This window comes from Hemitrygon akajei, chromosome 13 (assembly GCF_048418815.1).
Source record: "Hemitrygon akajei chromosome 13, sHemAka1.3, whole genome shotgun sequence".
Lineage (NCBI taxonomy): Eukaryota > Metazoa > Chordata > Chondrichthyes > Myliobatiformes > Dasyatidae > Hemitrygon > Hemitrygon akajei.
The window spans coordinates 36760095-36775409 of record NC_133136.1 but is presented as its reverse complement, the minus strand read 5'-3'; the positions used below and the strand labels follow the sequence as shown (position 1 = coordinate 36775409).

The window sequence follows — 15315 nt, the reverse complement described above, 5'->3', positions numbered from 1 at the left end:
GGTTGGTGAAAGAGATAAAGGGCTGCAGAAAGGGAACAGACAGACAGACATACTTTATTGATCCCGAGGGAAAATGTAGGGGGCAGGTGGGAAATCAGAGAGAAGAGGACAGAAGGCCATGGAAGAAAGGAAAGGGGGAGGAGTGCCAGAGGGAGATAGTGGGCAGATAAGGAGATAAGGTGAGGGGGAAATGGGGATGGGAATGGTGAAGGAGGCAGCCCATTACTGGAAGTTTGAGAAACCGATGTTCCTGCCATCAGGTTAGAGGCTATCCAGACTGAATACAAGGTGTTGCCTCTCCAGTCTGACTGTGGTTTCATTGAGGCAGTAGAAGAGGCCATGGACTGACATGTCAGAATGGGAATGGGAAGTAGAATTCAAATGGGTGGCCACTGGGGATCCCATTTTTTCTGGTGGACAGAGCATAGATGCTCAGCAAAGCGGTCTCCCAATCTACATCGGGTCTCACCAACATATAGCAGGCCACACCAGGAGCATCGGATACAGAAGGTGACCCAACAGACTCTCAGGTGAAGTGTCACCTCACCTGGAAAGACTGTTTGAGGCCCTGAATGGTAGTGAGGGAGGTGATGTAGGGGGCAGGTGTAGCGCTTGTTCTGCTTGCAGGAGGGAAATCTGTGGGGAGGGATGAAGGAACAAGGGAGTCATGTAGGAAGTGGTTTCCTCACAATGCAGAAAGTTTTGGGGGGGGGGGGTTGTCAGAAATGCTCCGGGTAAATCTGAGGGCAGGGTGGAAATTGGAGGTGAAGTTGATGAGCTCCACGGGGTGCAGGAAGCAATGCCAGTGCAGTCGATGTAGCATAGGAAAGGTGGGGGACGGACACCAGTGTAGGCTTGGAACATAGACTGTTCCATGAACCCGACAAAAAGGCTGGGACCCATCCAAGTGTCCATGGCTACACTTTTAGTTTGAAAGAAGTGGGAGGAGTCAGAGAAATTATTGAGAGTGAGGACCAGTTCTGCCAGAGAGAGGAGAGTGCGGTGGAGGGAACTGGTTGGGTCTGTACAAGTCACAGGGTGGGAAACAGTCCATCTCCAGTGGGAACCCACCACCAAGCACATCTTTCCTCCTCCCACTTCCTGCTTTCCACGTGGATTGCTCCCTATGCGACTCCCATTGTCCCTCCCCACTGATTTCCATCCTGGCACTTATCCTTGCAAGCAGAACAAATGCTACACTTGCCCCTACACCTCCTCCCTCAATACCATTCAGGGCCCCGAGCAGTCCTTCCAGGTGAGGTGACACTTCACCTGCGAGTCTGTTGGGGTCACCTACTGTATCTGGTGCTCCCAGTGTCGCCTCCTGTATATCCAGCTCTCCACTTCACCCTCTCTCCTTGTTTCAACCATCACCTACTACCTTGTATTTCTTCCTCCCCTCCACCCACAACCTTACTCTGTCTTTTCATGTTTTTTTCTCCAATCCTGATGAAGGGTCTTGGCCTGAAGTACTGACTACTTACTTTCCCCCCCCCCCCCCCCCATAGGTGCTGCCTGGCTTGCTGAGTTCCTCCAGCATTTTGTGTGTAATGCTTGTATTTCCAGCGACTGCAGATTTTCTCTTGTTTGTGATAGGATGTACCACATCAGGGCTAGACTCCTAGGCCTATTGATCGACACATGCTCACTGACATGTTTCTAAAGGCTGATTTATACTTGTGCGTTGCATCTATGCCGTACGTACCATGTACCCAACGCTGTAGGGTGACGTGCACCTCCCCAAAAAAGTAACTCGCGCGTTGCGGGGACGCAGACCGCAACAACTGTGATTGGTCCGCTTGGCAGCATCGCATTTCCTCCTACGCGTTTCCGGTTGCTTCTTCTCCGCCATGTCTGTACGCTGATGCGAAGTAGATGAACCAAATCGTCAAATCTACCTGCCGACATGCGAAAATGTTTGAAATGCATTTCCTTGTCCATGTCTCTCATGAAGAAACCCAACACAGTGGCATAGAAACCCCACTGCCAACTAGCGTTTTGGCGCACACCAATGCATGCTTGCTACGGCGTAGAATGACGCAGAAGTGAAAATCAGGGCTACAGCGTAGACTGTGACATAGCCTGTACACACAAGTTTTGGACCCCTCACCTCAGAAAGAATATGCTTACATTGGAGAGGGTCCAGAGGAGGTCACTAGAATGATCCCGGGAATGAAAGAGTTAATGTATGAGGAGTGCATGATGGCTCTGGGCCTGTAGTTTCTGGAGTTTAGAAGAACAAGGGGGGGGGGGGATTTCATTCAAAACAATCAAATATTGATAAGTCTAGACAGAGTGGATGTGTAGAGGATGTTTCCCATAGTTGAGGAGCCTCGGACCAGAAAGCACAGCATCAGAATAGAATGACGTCCATTTACAACAGAGATGACGAGGAATTTCTTTAGCCAGAGGGTAGTGAATCTGTGGAATTCATTACCACAGGTGGCTGTGGAGGCCAAGTCATTGGTTATATTAATAGGTTTGTGATTAGTAAGGGCATCAAAGGTACAGGGGAGAAAGCAGGAGAATGGAGCTGAGAGGGACAATAAATCAGCCATGATGGAATGAGAGAGCTGAGTCGATGGGCCAAAGGTCTAATTCTGCTCCTATATCTTGTGGTCTTACAGTCTATGTGTGTTTCTGTCTTTAACATGTTGAAAACCATTGGGCAGGCACATATCCCTGCATTTCCTTCCCTCTGGGAACACCACATCAGCTTTAATAAATCTTTAAAATGCAAGGTGTTGTTTAGGTCCAGGTGCAACATAATAAAAATTCACATATCCTTTGATGGTAATCACAAACTTACAAAAAAAAATAGATATTTTGTAAACAGCATTCACATCTATGATTCTTACCTATCTTTAATAATTTCAGCATATAATCTGGCCTTTGGTGTGCTGCACAATGGAAAGTGTTCCCTTTCAAGTTTCGGTAAAATGGCAGTGAGAATGATCACATGGCCACTCCAGATCAAACCAAAAGTGCAATTATTCATCCTTTATGACTTTATTTACAATTGCAAGACATTGCTGAATAGTCTGAACATCAAATACTGCAGGTCTACCCCATCAGCCAGTTGCCCCATAGACAAGGAGCTGGACTTGGTGTGGACCGTGTTGCTGTCTGCCACAGGAAGGTGTTGGAGTCAGTGCGCCGAGGTGGTGTACGGTGTAACAAACCGAGTGAGTGATTGCCTTGGACATTTTTCTTGTGGTCGCAAGACCCTGTAATGTAGAATGCTGCGAGTCTGATTCACTGGCTCATTGGGCCATCGGCAGCAGAGCCGCATGGTCTCAGCTGAGGCCCATGCCAGGCCCTCAAGCCACGGGCTTGCCTGTTGGAGCTGCCCAGGCGAGAGTCGCTGGAGGCAGTGTGGGAGAGAGCTGGGGTGTGGTGGGGTGTGCTTGAGTCCGTGCTGGGTTGGGACTGGTGCTACCCTCAAGCATCAATTCAGTGGAAGACAAGCTGGATTGTATTCATCTGTGGCTGCACTAGAGTGTGATGATCCGGCTGCTGCAGGTTTGTTCTTGCTGACAACAACCACGCACCATCAATCCATAGAACATGCCACTCAGTAACTCGGACCATATATTTTTTATGTGACTGTAAGTTTACTGCTACCTTATACGTGCTTGCGCTGTGTGTGACTGTTGGTACTGTGTTTCACACCTTGGCCCTGGAGGAATGCGGTTTCTTTTGACTGAATTCATGGGTATTCATGTATGGTTGAATGGCAATTAAACTTGAACTTGAATTTGTATTATTCTGAAGTCATATCTGTCTCTTAGGTGGGTTTTAAAAGATCATAAAGCAACTAATTTGAAGAGGCAAAGAGGAACTTTATCCAGTGTGCAGGTCAATGTTTATTCCTGAACTAATACCATCATCATTATTAAAGAGCAGATTATGTGATCACATCACATTGATATTTGTGGCATATTACTGCATTCAAATAATTTCTATGTTACAATCACAACTAAGGTTTATGCAACACCCTAACAGTGAAGTATTCCAAGGGATGTCACGGAAATAAGCCAAATGAGGAGATTACAGAAGAGGCAAACTTTAAGTAGCAACTTAAAGATTGGGATGTGTAGATGAAGAGGCATTTTAAGAAGGGATTCCACTGACAGGGTCTCCTGTTGTTTTTGTTGTTTGAAGACGACCACGACTTCTGTCAGGTGGAGGGTTTGTGACTGTGGGTTCGGAGGTGACTGGTGAGGCCAATCCGGGCCCTGAAAGCTCGCCCACATGTGGGACACATGAGGGTAGGTGCTGCAGTGGAAGTGGAGGTAGCTCGAGCCTTGCGCGTGGCGTGTTTCCTCTGAGCCTCTGCGGTGCATCTGATTTCTGCTGCATACGCTCCTTTAGTGGTCCTGCTCCACCAGGTTGGGCGGTCCAGAGCAAGCAATTCCCAGCTACTGAGATTGATGTTGAGGTCTTTGAGGGACACTTTGAGGCAGTCTTTGAAACATTTCTTCTGCCCTCCAACTGAGCGCTTGCCCTGGCTCAGCTCTCCGTACAGTAGCTGTTTTGGTAGTCGACTGTCAGACATCCTGATGACATGGCCAGCCCATCTGGCTTGGGCTTTCTGTAGGAGGGTGTAGACACTGTGGGTGCTAGCCCGCTCCAGGACCTGTGTCCCCCACAGCATGCACAGTGTCTAGCACTCAGAGTGACAGGGTCTAGGCAACTGAGGAAATGAGAATCAACAGTGGAGTGATTAAAAATATGAATGAGCAGCAGGACGATTTTGTAGAAGTACAAGGCTGCTGAGCTGGAGGAAATAGGGTGAAAGCAAGAGGTTTGTGTGATGGAGAGAGATGAGGTTTGAAGCTCAGTTCAGGTTAAAGTGTCAGGTTTGCAAACAATTTGATTTGTCTCTGATACTGGGCAGTGAAGGGGAGGCTGCTATTGGCCTGGAAGCTTTGTTTGTGGTTCATATGAAAGAATTGTTATTCCTAATTTTAGATGCTGATGCTTACAGTGCAAATGGCAGGTTTAGAGTTCTTAGTTGGAAAGCATTTTGAGACATCTTCAGTTAGTGAAAGGTGTGCCTTCTTTCTTTCAGCCATGAACGATCTGCTGGAGGAACTCAATGTGAATGAGCACCTCCTGTGGGAAGAATGGAATTGTTGTTGTTACAGGTTGAAACTCTGCATTAGGATCTGGAATATCAACAACTAAAGGGATAAAGGGGGTAACATTTGCTTGGATGCAGAGGATGTGGGCGAAATCCTTAATGAATACCTTTCTTCACTATTTACCAATGAGAAGGATGTGGTGGATAGGGAGATCAGTGCTGAGCATTTTGAGGAAAAGAGGAAGTAGCATTGGGTCATTTAAAGAGCATCAAGATGGACAAGTCTCGGGAGCCTGGTGGGATATACCACAGGTTATTAGGAGAGGAAGGAGAAGCGCCTGCTGGGCCCTTGACCAATATCTTTGTGTCCTCTCTCAGCACAGGTGAGGTTCTGGAAGACTGGTGAGTAGCTCATGTTGTTCTATTATTGAAGAAGGGACAAGGGACAATCCTGGAAACTATAGACCAGTGAGTCTCACATCAGTGGTAGGGAAGATACTGGAGGAATTCTTAGGGGTAGGATTTATGAATACTTGGTAAACCATAGCCTAATGAAGAAAAGCCAGAATGGCTTTATGAGGGGGTAAGTCATGCCTTACTAACTTGATTTAATTTGTTGATGATGTAATGAACTTGACTGATGAAGGTAGAGCTGTAGGGGTTGTCTTCTGGATAAGCCTTCCTTGAGGGACCTTGTCAAACACTTTAAAGGTCCTTCATGGAAGGCTCATCCAGAAGATTAAGATGCATGGGATCTATTGTGAATTAGCTATTTGGTCTCAAAACTGGCTTAGCTATAGAAGACAGGTTAGCGGTTGAAGGGACTTATTCTAGCTGCAGGTCTGTGATTAACAATGTTCTGCCAGGATTTGTACTGGGACCTCTACTGTTTGTGAATTATATAAATAACAAAAGAATGTAGAAGAGTAGATTAGTAAATTTGCAGATGGTTTCAAAGATTGGTGGTGCTGTGAATAGTGTAGAAGACTGGCAAGGTATACAATGGGGTATAGATCAGTTGCGGATATGAGCAGAGAAATGGCAGATGGATTTTAACCCAGGCAAATGTGAAGTGTTGAACTTCACGTGTAGGTCAAATGCAAAGAGACAGTACACTGTTAAGACCAAGATCCTTAAAAGTGTTGATGAGCAGAGGGATCTTTGAGTCCAATATCATCGCTCCCTGAATGTGGCTACATGGGTTGATGGGGTGATTGAGAAGGCATATCGCAAATTTACCTATATTAGTCAAGGCAATGAATTCAAAAGTCAGGAAATCATGTTCCAACTTTATAAAACTCTAGTTAGGCTACTTACTGAGTATTGCGTACAGTTCTGGTTGACCCATTATAAGAAGGATGTTAAGACTTTGGAGAGGGTGCAAAAGAGGTTCACCAGGATGCTTTCTGGATTAGAGGGCACATGCTATAAGCTTGAGTTGTTTTCTCTGGAGTGGTGGAAGCTGCAGGGAGATCTGATAGAGATTTATAATATTAAAAGAAGCATTGATAGAGTGGATAGACAATGTCTTTTTCAAAGGGTTTAAGTGTCTAATACCAGAGACTTGCATTTAAGGTGAGGTGGCATAATTTAAAGAGATGCAAGGGGGGGCAAGTTTAAAAAGAAACAGAAAATGGAAAGTGCCCAGGATGTGTTGCCTGGGGTGGTGGTAGGAACATTAGAACCTTTTAAGAGATGCTTAGATAGGCACATGAATATAAGGAAAAATGGAAGCACACGGGTGCTGTGTAGGCAGAAGAGATTAGTTTAGTTAGCCATTTGATTGATTCAGCACAACGTTGTGGACCAGAGGGCCGGTTCCTGTGCTGTACTGTTCTACGTTCGAACTCCCCTACTCCGACAGGTGCTGCTCCAGAAGATTGTTGCCCGTATTCAGCATCTGCAGATCCCTTGTGTCTCTTTTCTTTATTTACATGTAAAGGTATCCTAAATTGATTCTTTAAATTTAAGTCCCCCTCATTACATATTTCTCATGAAACTTCCTTATGCTCTATTAGAGAAGAGCATTTCACTGGAAATTCAAGGTTAATGCTATTAATTGCTTTATCAGTGAGGACATGACATCATAGAGGTGTGGCAACGGAGATGGATTTTCTATTGAGTTAAGATGTTATTCCTTCATCAGAAATCCCATTGAGCAAAACAGATTACACTTGAGTTTACTTCTACACGTCTGGTTCACTTCCAGTTAACACTGGGCGTGATGAAGTCATTGCACCACAACTATAATAATTAAATTTTAATGATTAGTCTACAGAGAAAAGAAAATGATGACCAAAAGACTTCAAAACACTTTGGTTCTAGCAATATAGTATACAGTAAAAACAAAATCAGAATTTGTTTTATAGTACTGCTATAATTCATAGTATTCTTGATTAAACATTTTTTTTCTCTGCTGTAGAAATAGCAAACAGTAAGAAGTCTTTCATTTGAATCCCTCCCCCAGAGTTGCTCTTTTTGGAAGACAGGCTGTATTCATCCACATTCATGATGGCTGGCCAAGAGTGACAAAGGAAACTTTATCTTAACCGAGAGGGAATAGGATACCAAACTGATAAATGAGTATGTACATTTACAGAAGTTTGAATGGTTGACAGTATGTATGTGGGTGCTTGGAAATGTCAGTAGAAAAAAATCATTGTTTCCTTGATTGGTGAAATAAACATTAAAGGCATAAATGCACATATATTTCACCTTGCTGGTGCTCAGCTTCAATATGCTTGTAAACTTCTAGCAGAGTTTTCTGCAACAAAGGAATGACACTGGATTTTGTTTGTCATTTTTGTAAAGAAATGTGACAATTTGTTTGGAGGTGCACAGAAATAAATGTCATGATGTAGAATGTGTACAGAACCTTTGAACTGTTAAGAGAACCTCAGTAGCAGACAGCTGTGAAAGAAGAGGAAAATTAAAGGTATAGAAAACACTTAGAAAACTGAAGCAAAACGTACAAAAGCCCGAATTTTCATGACTCTAGGTTCAAGAATAGCAGCTTCCTTCAACCATCTGGTTCTTGAACCAATCTGCAAATACACTGATCACTACGTCAGTATAGCAATACAATATCCACTTTGTGTTACAATGGATGTTATTGTTTTCATTCTAATTCCATTCTTATATAGTCTATGTTTTCCTCGTGCATGCTGTGTATTTTATGTTATGTGTCTGAGATGCTGCTACAATTATTTTTTCCATTGCACCTGTGCATACATGTTCAAGTTAAAGAAGTTTACTTACGCACACATACACACACACACACACCTGGACGTCCTGCTCACTTAAGGTGGAACTTCTTTCATAGCCTCTCCTTCTCAGGTGTAGTGAATGCTGCAGGACCACTGTTTGGCTTGCCATGCAGGAGCTCACTCACATATGGCCTCTGCTACACCACTGTGACCATAGCAATGCATTCACCTGGTGTCCCTGTTCATACTGAGCTTGCTATGTCACGGTGCGACCGAGTGTCCAGCAGAATAACTGGGCAGGCAGGTTGGCAGCCAGCCTAGGAGAAGAACAACTCCAATTCCAAACTGAGGTAGATGAGGCTCGTTAGCCTTGCCAGTCAGTCTGTTTGGGGAAGGAAAACTCAGATACTCAACGTACAGTCGCCACAGTCATTACCACTTGCTGTGCCATTGTGGAACGTCCCTCAGCCTAAAGAGTGGAATCGGTCCATGCACACCAATCCTCACTATAAACCTACGCAGTGCAGCCAGGAAGTCCTGCTTCCCTCCTGATCTTCACAAGTGGAGAACCAACCATCATATATATGTATACAGTTAACTGAAACACTGTTCCTCTGGGCCAAGGTGCAAAACACAGTACATATAGTCACAAGCATCACATACTGCATTGTCAGATCACATACTTCCTGTCAGATTGCCAGCAGGTGGTAAGAGTTGGCTCCTCAACCTCTGCCCCTCAACACAGGTGCCCCTCAGGGCTGTCCTAATCCGCCTCCTTTACTCTCTGTACACTCATGAATGTGTCGTCACCCACATTAATCTGCTAATTAAATTTGCTGACAATACTACACTGATCGGCCTAATCGCAAATAATAATGAGGCAGCCTATAGAGAAGACATCACCCTGACACAGTAGTGTCAAGAAAACAACCTCCCCCTCAATGTTACAAAAACAAAGAGCTGATTGTGAACTACAGGAGGAATGGAGACAGGCTAAGCCCTATTGACATAAATAGATCTGGAGTTGAGAGGGTGAACAGCTTTAAGTTCCTCGGCATAAACGTCACCAAGAATCTCACATGGTCTGTACATACCAGCTGTGTGGTGAAAAAGGCACAACAGTGCCTCTCTCACCTCAGACAGTTGAAGTTTGGTATGGGCCCCCAAATCCTAAGAATATTCTACAGGGGCACAATTGAGAGTATCCTGACTGGCTGCATCACTGCCTGGTATAGGAACTGTACATTCCTCAATCACAGGACCCTGCAGAGAGTGGTGCAGACAGCCCAGCACATCTGTAGATGTGAACTTCCCGCTATTCAGGACATTTACAAAGACAGATGTGTAGAGAGTGAGTAGCTTCAAATTCCTGGGTGTCAAGATCTTAGAGGATCTGAACTGGTCCCAACATATTGATTTAGTTATAAAGACAGCAAGACAGCGGCTATACTTTATTAGGAGTTTGAAGAGATTTGGCATGTCAACATATACACTCAAAAACTTATACAGTTGTACCGTGGAGACCATTCTGACAGGCTGCAATACTATATGGAGGGGTTACTGCACAGGACCGAAAGAATCTGTAGAAGGTTATAAATCTAGTCAGCTCCATCTTGGGCACCAGCCTACAAAGTAACCATGTCACTTTTTGGGAGCGGTGTCTCAAAAAGGCAGTGTCCATTATTAAGGACCTCCAGCACCCAGGGCATGCCCCTTTCTCACTGTTACCATCAGGTAGGAGGTACAGGAGTCTGAAGGCACAAACTCAGTGATTCAGGAACAGCTTCTTCCCCTCTGCCATCCGATTCCTAAATGGACACCAACTCACTTTTAAAAAAAAATATACAGTTTTTCTGTTTTTGCACTTTAAAAAATCTATTGAATATACATAATTGATATATTTATTATGTTTTATTTTATTTATTATTATTATTTTCTCTCTCTCTCTGCTAGATTATGTATTGCATTGAACTGCTGCTGCTAAGTTAACAAATTTCACGTCACATGCCGGTGATAATAAACCTGATTCTGAAAAGGTCCCAAAGGATCATTGGGGATCCGAGTCACCCCAGCTATAAACTGTTCAAGCTGTTACCATCCAGGAAGTGGTACCACAGCAAAAAAGCCAGGACCAACAGGCTCCGGGACAACTTCTTCCACCAGGCCATCAGACTGATTAATTCACGTAGACACAACTGTATTTCTATGTTATATATTGTTGTACATACTATTATAATTGCACATTTAGACGGAGATGTAACATAAATATTTTTACTCATGTCTATGAAGGATGCAAGAAATAAAGTCAATTCAATTCTGATTCAGGCATATATAGTCACAAAATAAATTTTAGCACAAGTCCCTTTATGTCAACCTGGTCTAAAGATTGCCAGGTTGACAAAGTGTGAGATGCATATTTATTTAAGACCAGTTCAAGGGTCAAGGTACATTATCAACGTATATATGCAGTATGCAACTCTGCGATTCACCTTTGCCAGACATCCAAAAAACAAAGAGAACTGTGCTGAAGGGTTTCAGCCTGAAACATTGACTGTACTCTTTTCCATAGATGCTGCCTGGCCTGCTGAGTTCCTCCAGCATTTTGTGTGTGTTGCTCAGATTTCCAGCATCTGCAGATTTTCTCTTGTTTATGCTATAATGTTACTAGCACTGTCTTACATAAACAGTGTATATGCCAATAACCTCGACTTTGATTAGAAATCTCCGATCCTCTATAACTACTGGTGATAATCCATCTGGCCCAATCAATGTGATAATTGACCAGATCCCTAATAGAACTGAGCTCGTCTATGGTCAGCGAGTCCCTGTTTACACAAGTAAATCACGGTGCGAACCTGGTTGCGGGATCCTAATTGAAATTTGGGTGCAGATCAAACTCCACCCAGCCAGAGTTTGAGAGGCGTCATTTGCAACTCCTAAACAGACAGCTGCAGGCTGCTTAAGGGCAGGGAGACCATTTGAAGTCTGCAGGCCTAAATTCACCCACTTAGGATCTGGCTGTGATCTGGAATACCGGATGGAAAGCTACTCAACAATTCAGTTCCAAGGAGACGAGAATTTCATTGGGGCTTTGGAGAGGATAAACTGTAGGAATATGGAGACTGTTAGAGGGAAGGATAGAATGGGACATAATCTGATGCACAGATGGCATAATGATGTAGCAACTCATTAATAAAGCTGTTAAATAAGTGAATAAAGTTATGCACTTCTGCAATCTTCTGATTGGGACTCCCTTTTCAAATTGTGGGGATTCTAATCCTAGTTGTAACATCTCAGAATCCCAGCCTGGTGCTAGACTTCATGTGCAGACTAGTGACGGTGAGGTGTGACAGCTGTCACTGTTACTAATGGACATTGGGAAAGGACTTCATCCTTCTGAGCACCTGCAGGTCCCTAGATATGTCCCTAAAACTATCCGTGTTTGTGGTTCATGGCCCATTCAGCAATCTGATGGTTGAGGGGAAGAAGCCATTTCTAAAATATTGAGTGTGTGTCTTCAGGCTCCTGTATCTCCTCTGATAATAGTAATGAGAAGATGGTACACCCTGGATGGTGGGAGCCCTTAATGATGAATGTCACCTTTTTGAAACATTGCCTGTCAAAGATGCCCTCGATGGTGGGGAGGCTATTGACCATCATGGACTGGCTGAGTTTACAACCCTCTCTTGCTTTTTTCCGATCCTGAGCATTGAAGCCTCCATACCAGATGAGTCCGAATGCTCTCCACGGTACATCTGTAGAAATTTGCTAGTGTGTTTGGTGACAAACCACATCTCTCCAAACTCCTAATGAAATATAACTGCTGGCATGCCTTCTTCATAATTGCATCAATATGTTGGGCCAAAGTTAGACCCTCAGAGATGTTGACACCCAGGAACTTGAAGCTGCTCACCTTTTCCACTGCTGTCCCTTCGATGGGAGCCATTGAGTGTTCCCCCGATTTCCCCTTCCTCAAGTCCACAATCAATTCCCTGGACTTACTGAAGTTGAGTGCAAGGTTGTTGTAACACCACTCAATGAGCTGACCCCACTCCTTGTACGCCTCCTCAATCTCAGAATGTGAACATTGTTTACATGTGGGCAATTCCATCAAGATTTACACCTCCCATTTATAAATACCTTAAACCTGTTCACAGATTTCATGACTCAGTTAAAGGCATCCTGAAAATGCATTTAGACAAGGAGGCAGTGTGTATCTTCCTAAAGCAAAGGTTCACCTACGTTGATATAGAATTGAAAGCTGTTTTCTTCTCTTGTGGACATCAGTTAACATGGAGGACTTTCACTGCAATCCCCATTACTTGCGGTAATATTTATTAGTTCTTCTGTAACTTTTAACCTTCAAATTCTATAAACTGAATTGAAATTCTCAAGCTATGTTAGACTCAAAATCATAGTCACTGAATCATTATCTTAAGCAAACAGATTACGGTGGATTCGAGTAACCGCACTCCCCATAAACTCAACTTCGTAACAAATATTGCAAACAAAATGCAGCCCGAGGGTAAACAAATGACTGAAACGTCTAGTAACACGCCTTTGTGAAACATGAACAAACATGACTTCAGGCTATAAACCAGCGGCTCTGCCCATCCTGGGTGCCTCCTATTAATTCAGGTTCAATTAACAGATGTAAAAGGATTGTTCATTGGCAAATGTGCAGGATTAGGTTGCAGAATATGATGTTAAACAAATGGTGCACATATTGCTTAGAGCATTTAAAGCATATAATTCGATGTTCAAAGCTTAAAGCAAAAAAAACCTCAGCAACAATAGCAGAAGTAGCTTTACAATCTTTGTTTTAAATCCATGTGCTAAATTGACCTTGAAAGTTATCAGTGAAAGTTTCTAAACTTGTTTCCATTTAGAGCTCCTGTTACCATTTCACTCCAAGTGAAATCTCAATTTAAACGTTACTGGAACGCTTGCAACCAGTTTTTAAAAAGACGTAATCCTTTGCTAGATCTTTTACTTTTGGGATACGTACAAATTATTAATATCCGGCGTCTGAAGTTCATTTGAACGCAGTTAAAGATGCATTAAAGGACAAACAAGGGTTGCTTTTTGGGGAAAAAAAGACGACTTGCTTTTGTCAATGCTGCTGGAGTAGGACAGCAGACAATGAAACTGGCTCACACGTAGCCGCATTACCGATGCATGCAAATAATTTAAAAATGTGGAGCGATTAAACAAAGATAAATGAAATTACACAAAAACAGAAGTTAGAAGCTAACATTAAGACAGGCACAGCTCTAGTCTATTATTATACTTAAAACAGGATTAATTCTTTCTCAAATACTTACACAATTCAGAGCTCTGAATAAAATTGAAGTACTTTATTAACCTTATAATATTCCTACCTTGGACAAGGAGCAAGAAACAACATGCGTTGAGATCCATTGCTGGCCGTGAACTCACTCAGTTTTAAATTCTTTCAACTTTCGGCACCAAAGATCTGAAATGATTACTTGCACGCTTTCTGGCTGCTGTTTACAACTACACTCACACTCCCGCTGCCTGTTCACCTCTATAAAATACAATCTTGAATGTCAATGCTTATTACTTCACCATGTATCTACTTTCTGAGTCACAGGCGCACCTTCCAAGAAGAATGCAGACACTATACAAATTCTTCTATCCATTACATGACTGAACTCCCGACTGTTAACTAACTCCTCCCACTGGAATTTATTAACTCTGTCCAGACTGTAACACTGTCTCCAAGCACAAATATAACCTATTTGTCCTTTGTTAATGACTGAGCACGACTTGCTTCCGTTCTGCAGTTGTGTATTCTAGTGGCTAATGAAGCAATCGTGGGAACTGATGGGGTAGGAGTTGGCTAACAGGGTAAGGAATGTGTGCAGCTTGTGAGGTCATGCATTCATTGCACTGATTATGCAAAGCTTTGTGTGCTTCTGACGACCTTACTTAGCCCTCATTACTCGCCCAACTTTTCCTCTTCCATTTTGAACAATCTTAGAGTCAAAGCCACACAGTAAAGAAGCTGGCCCTTCAGCCCATCTCATACATGCCAACTAAATTGCCCCTCCGAACTAGTCGACGTTTGTTTGCATCTGCACACCTCTCTCTAAACCTGTGCCTGGCCTGCTGCGTTCCACCAGCATTTTATTTGTGTTGCTATCCTCTCACCTTCTAACCAATCCCCCTTCCCCTCCCCCTTTTATTCTGGTGTCTTCCCTCTTCACTTCCAGTCCTGAAGACGAGTCTTGGCCTGAAGCATCGACTGTTTATTCATTTCCATCGATGCTGCCTGACCTACTGAGGTTCTCCAGCTCTGGATTTCCAGCATCTGCAGAACCTCTTGTATCTATGTACTTGTTCAATTGTCTTTTAACCATTCCTGCCACTACCACTTCCTTTGGCATTTTCTTCCATATACCAATAACCTGTGTGAGAAACCCGCCCCGCAGGTTCCCTTTACATTTTTCTCCTGTCACTTTAAACCTGTGCCCTCCAGTTTTCGACTCCACTACCTGACAAGACTCTAAGACCATATGACATAGGAGCAGAATAAGGCCTCTCAGCCCATTGTGTCTGATCCGCCATTCCATCATGGCAGATTTATTATCCCTTTCAACCCCATTCTCCTGCCTTCTCCCCATAACTTAGACATCCTTACTAATCAAGAAGCTATCCACCTCCGCTTTAAAAATACTCCATGATTTGCCCTTCACAGTCTTCTGTGGCAATGAATTCCACAGATTCACCACCTTCCGGCTGAAGAAATTCCTCCTTATCTCTGTTTCATACAGATGCTCTCTATTGTGAGGTTATACCCTCTGGTCCTAGACTCCCTTCTGTAGGAAATATTTCCACATCCACTCTATCTAGGCTTTTCAATATTTGATAGGTTTCAATGAGACCCCCACCCCCCCCATTCTTCCAAACCTTAGTGAGTACAGGCACTGAACCATCAAACACACCTCATACATTAACCCTTTCTGTAGAATCTGTGGAATGCTCTGCCACAGACTGCGG

General features: G+C 43.6%; 1 protein-coding gene across 2 annotated transcripts in view; it reads right to left on the bottom strand.

Annotated features, from left to right (window-relative positions):
• Nucleotides 1-14096, bottom strand: part of LOC140737766 (integrin alpha-2-like) — a 167874-nt gene extending 153778 nt beyond the window's left edge. Inside the window, exon 1 of one of the 2 annotated variants that reach the window (XM_073064396.1) lies at nucleotides 13674-14096. In XM_073064396.1, coding sequence (XP_072920497.1) covers nucleotides 13674-13713 — 40 coding nt within the window. In that variant the 5' untranslated portion in view covers nucleotides 13714-14096. The remainder of the gene's footprint in view (nucleotides 1-13673) is intronic. The other variant, XM_073064395.1, reaches the window with a different exon arrangement.
• Between the last annotated feature and the right edge of the window lie 1219 nt (nucleotides 14097-15315).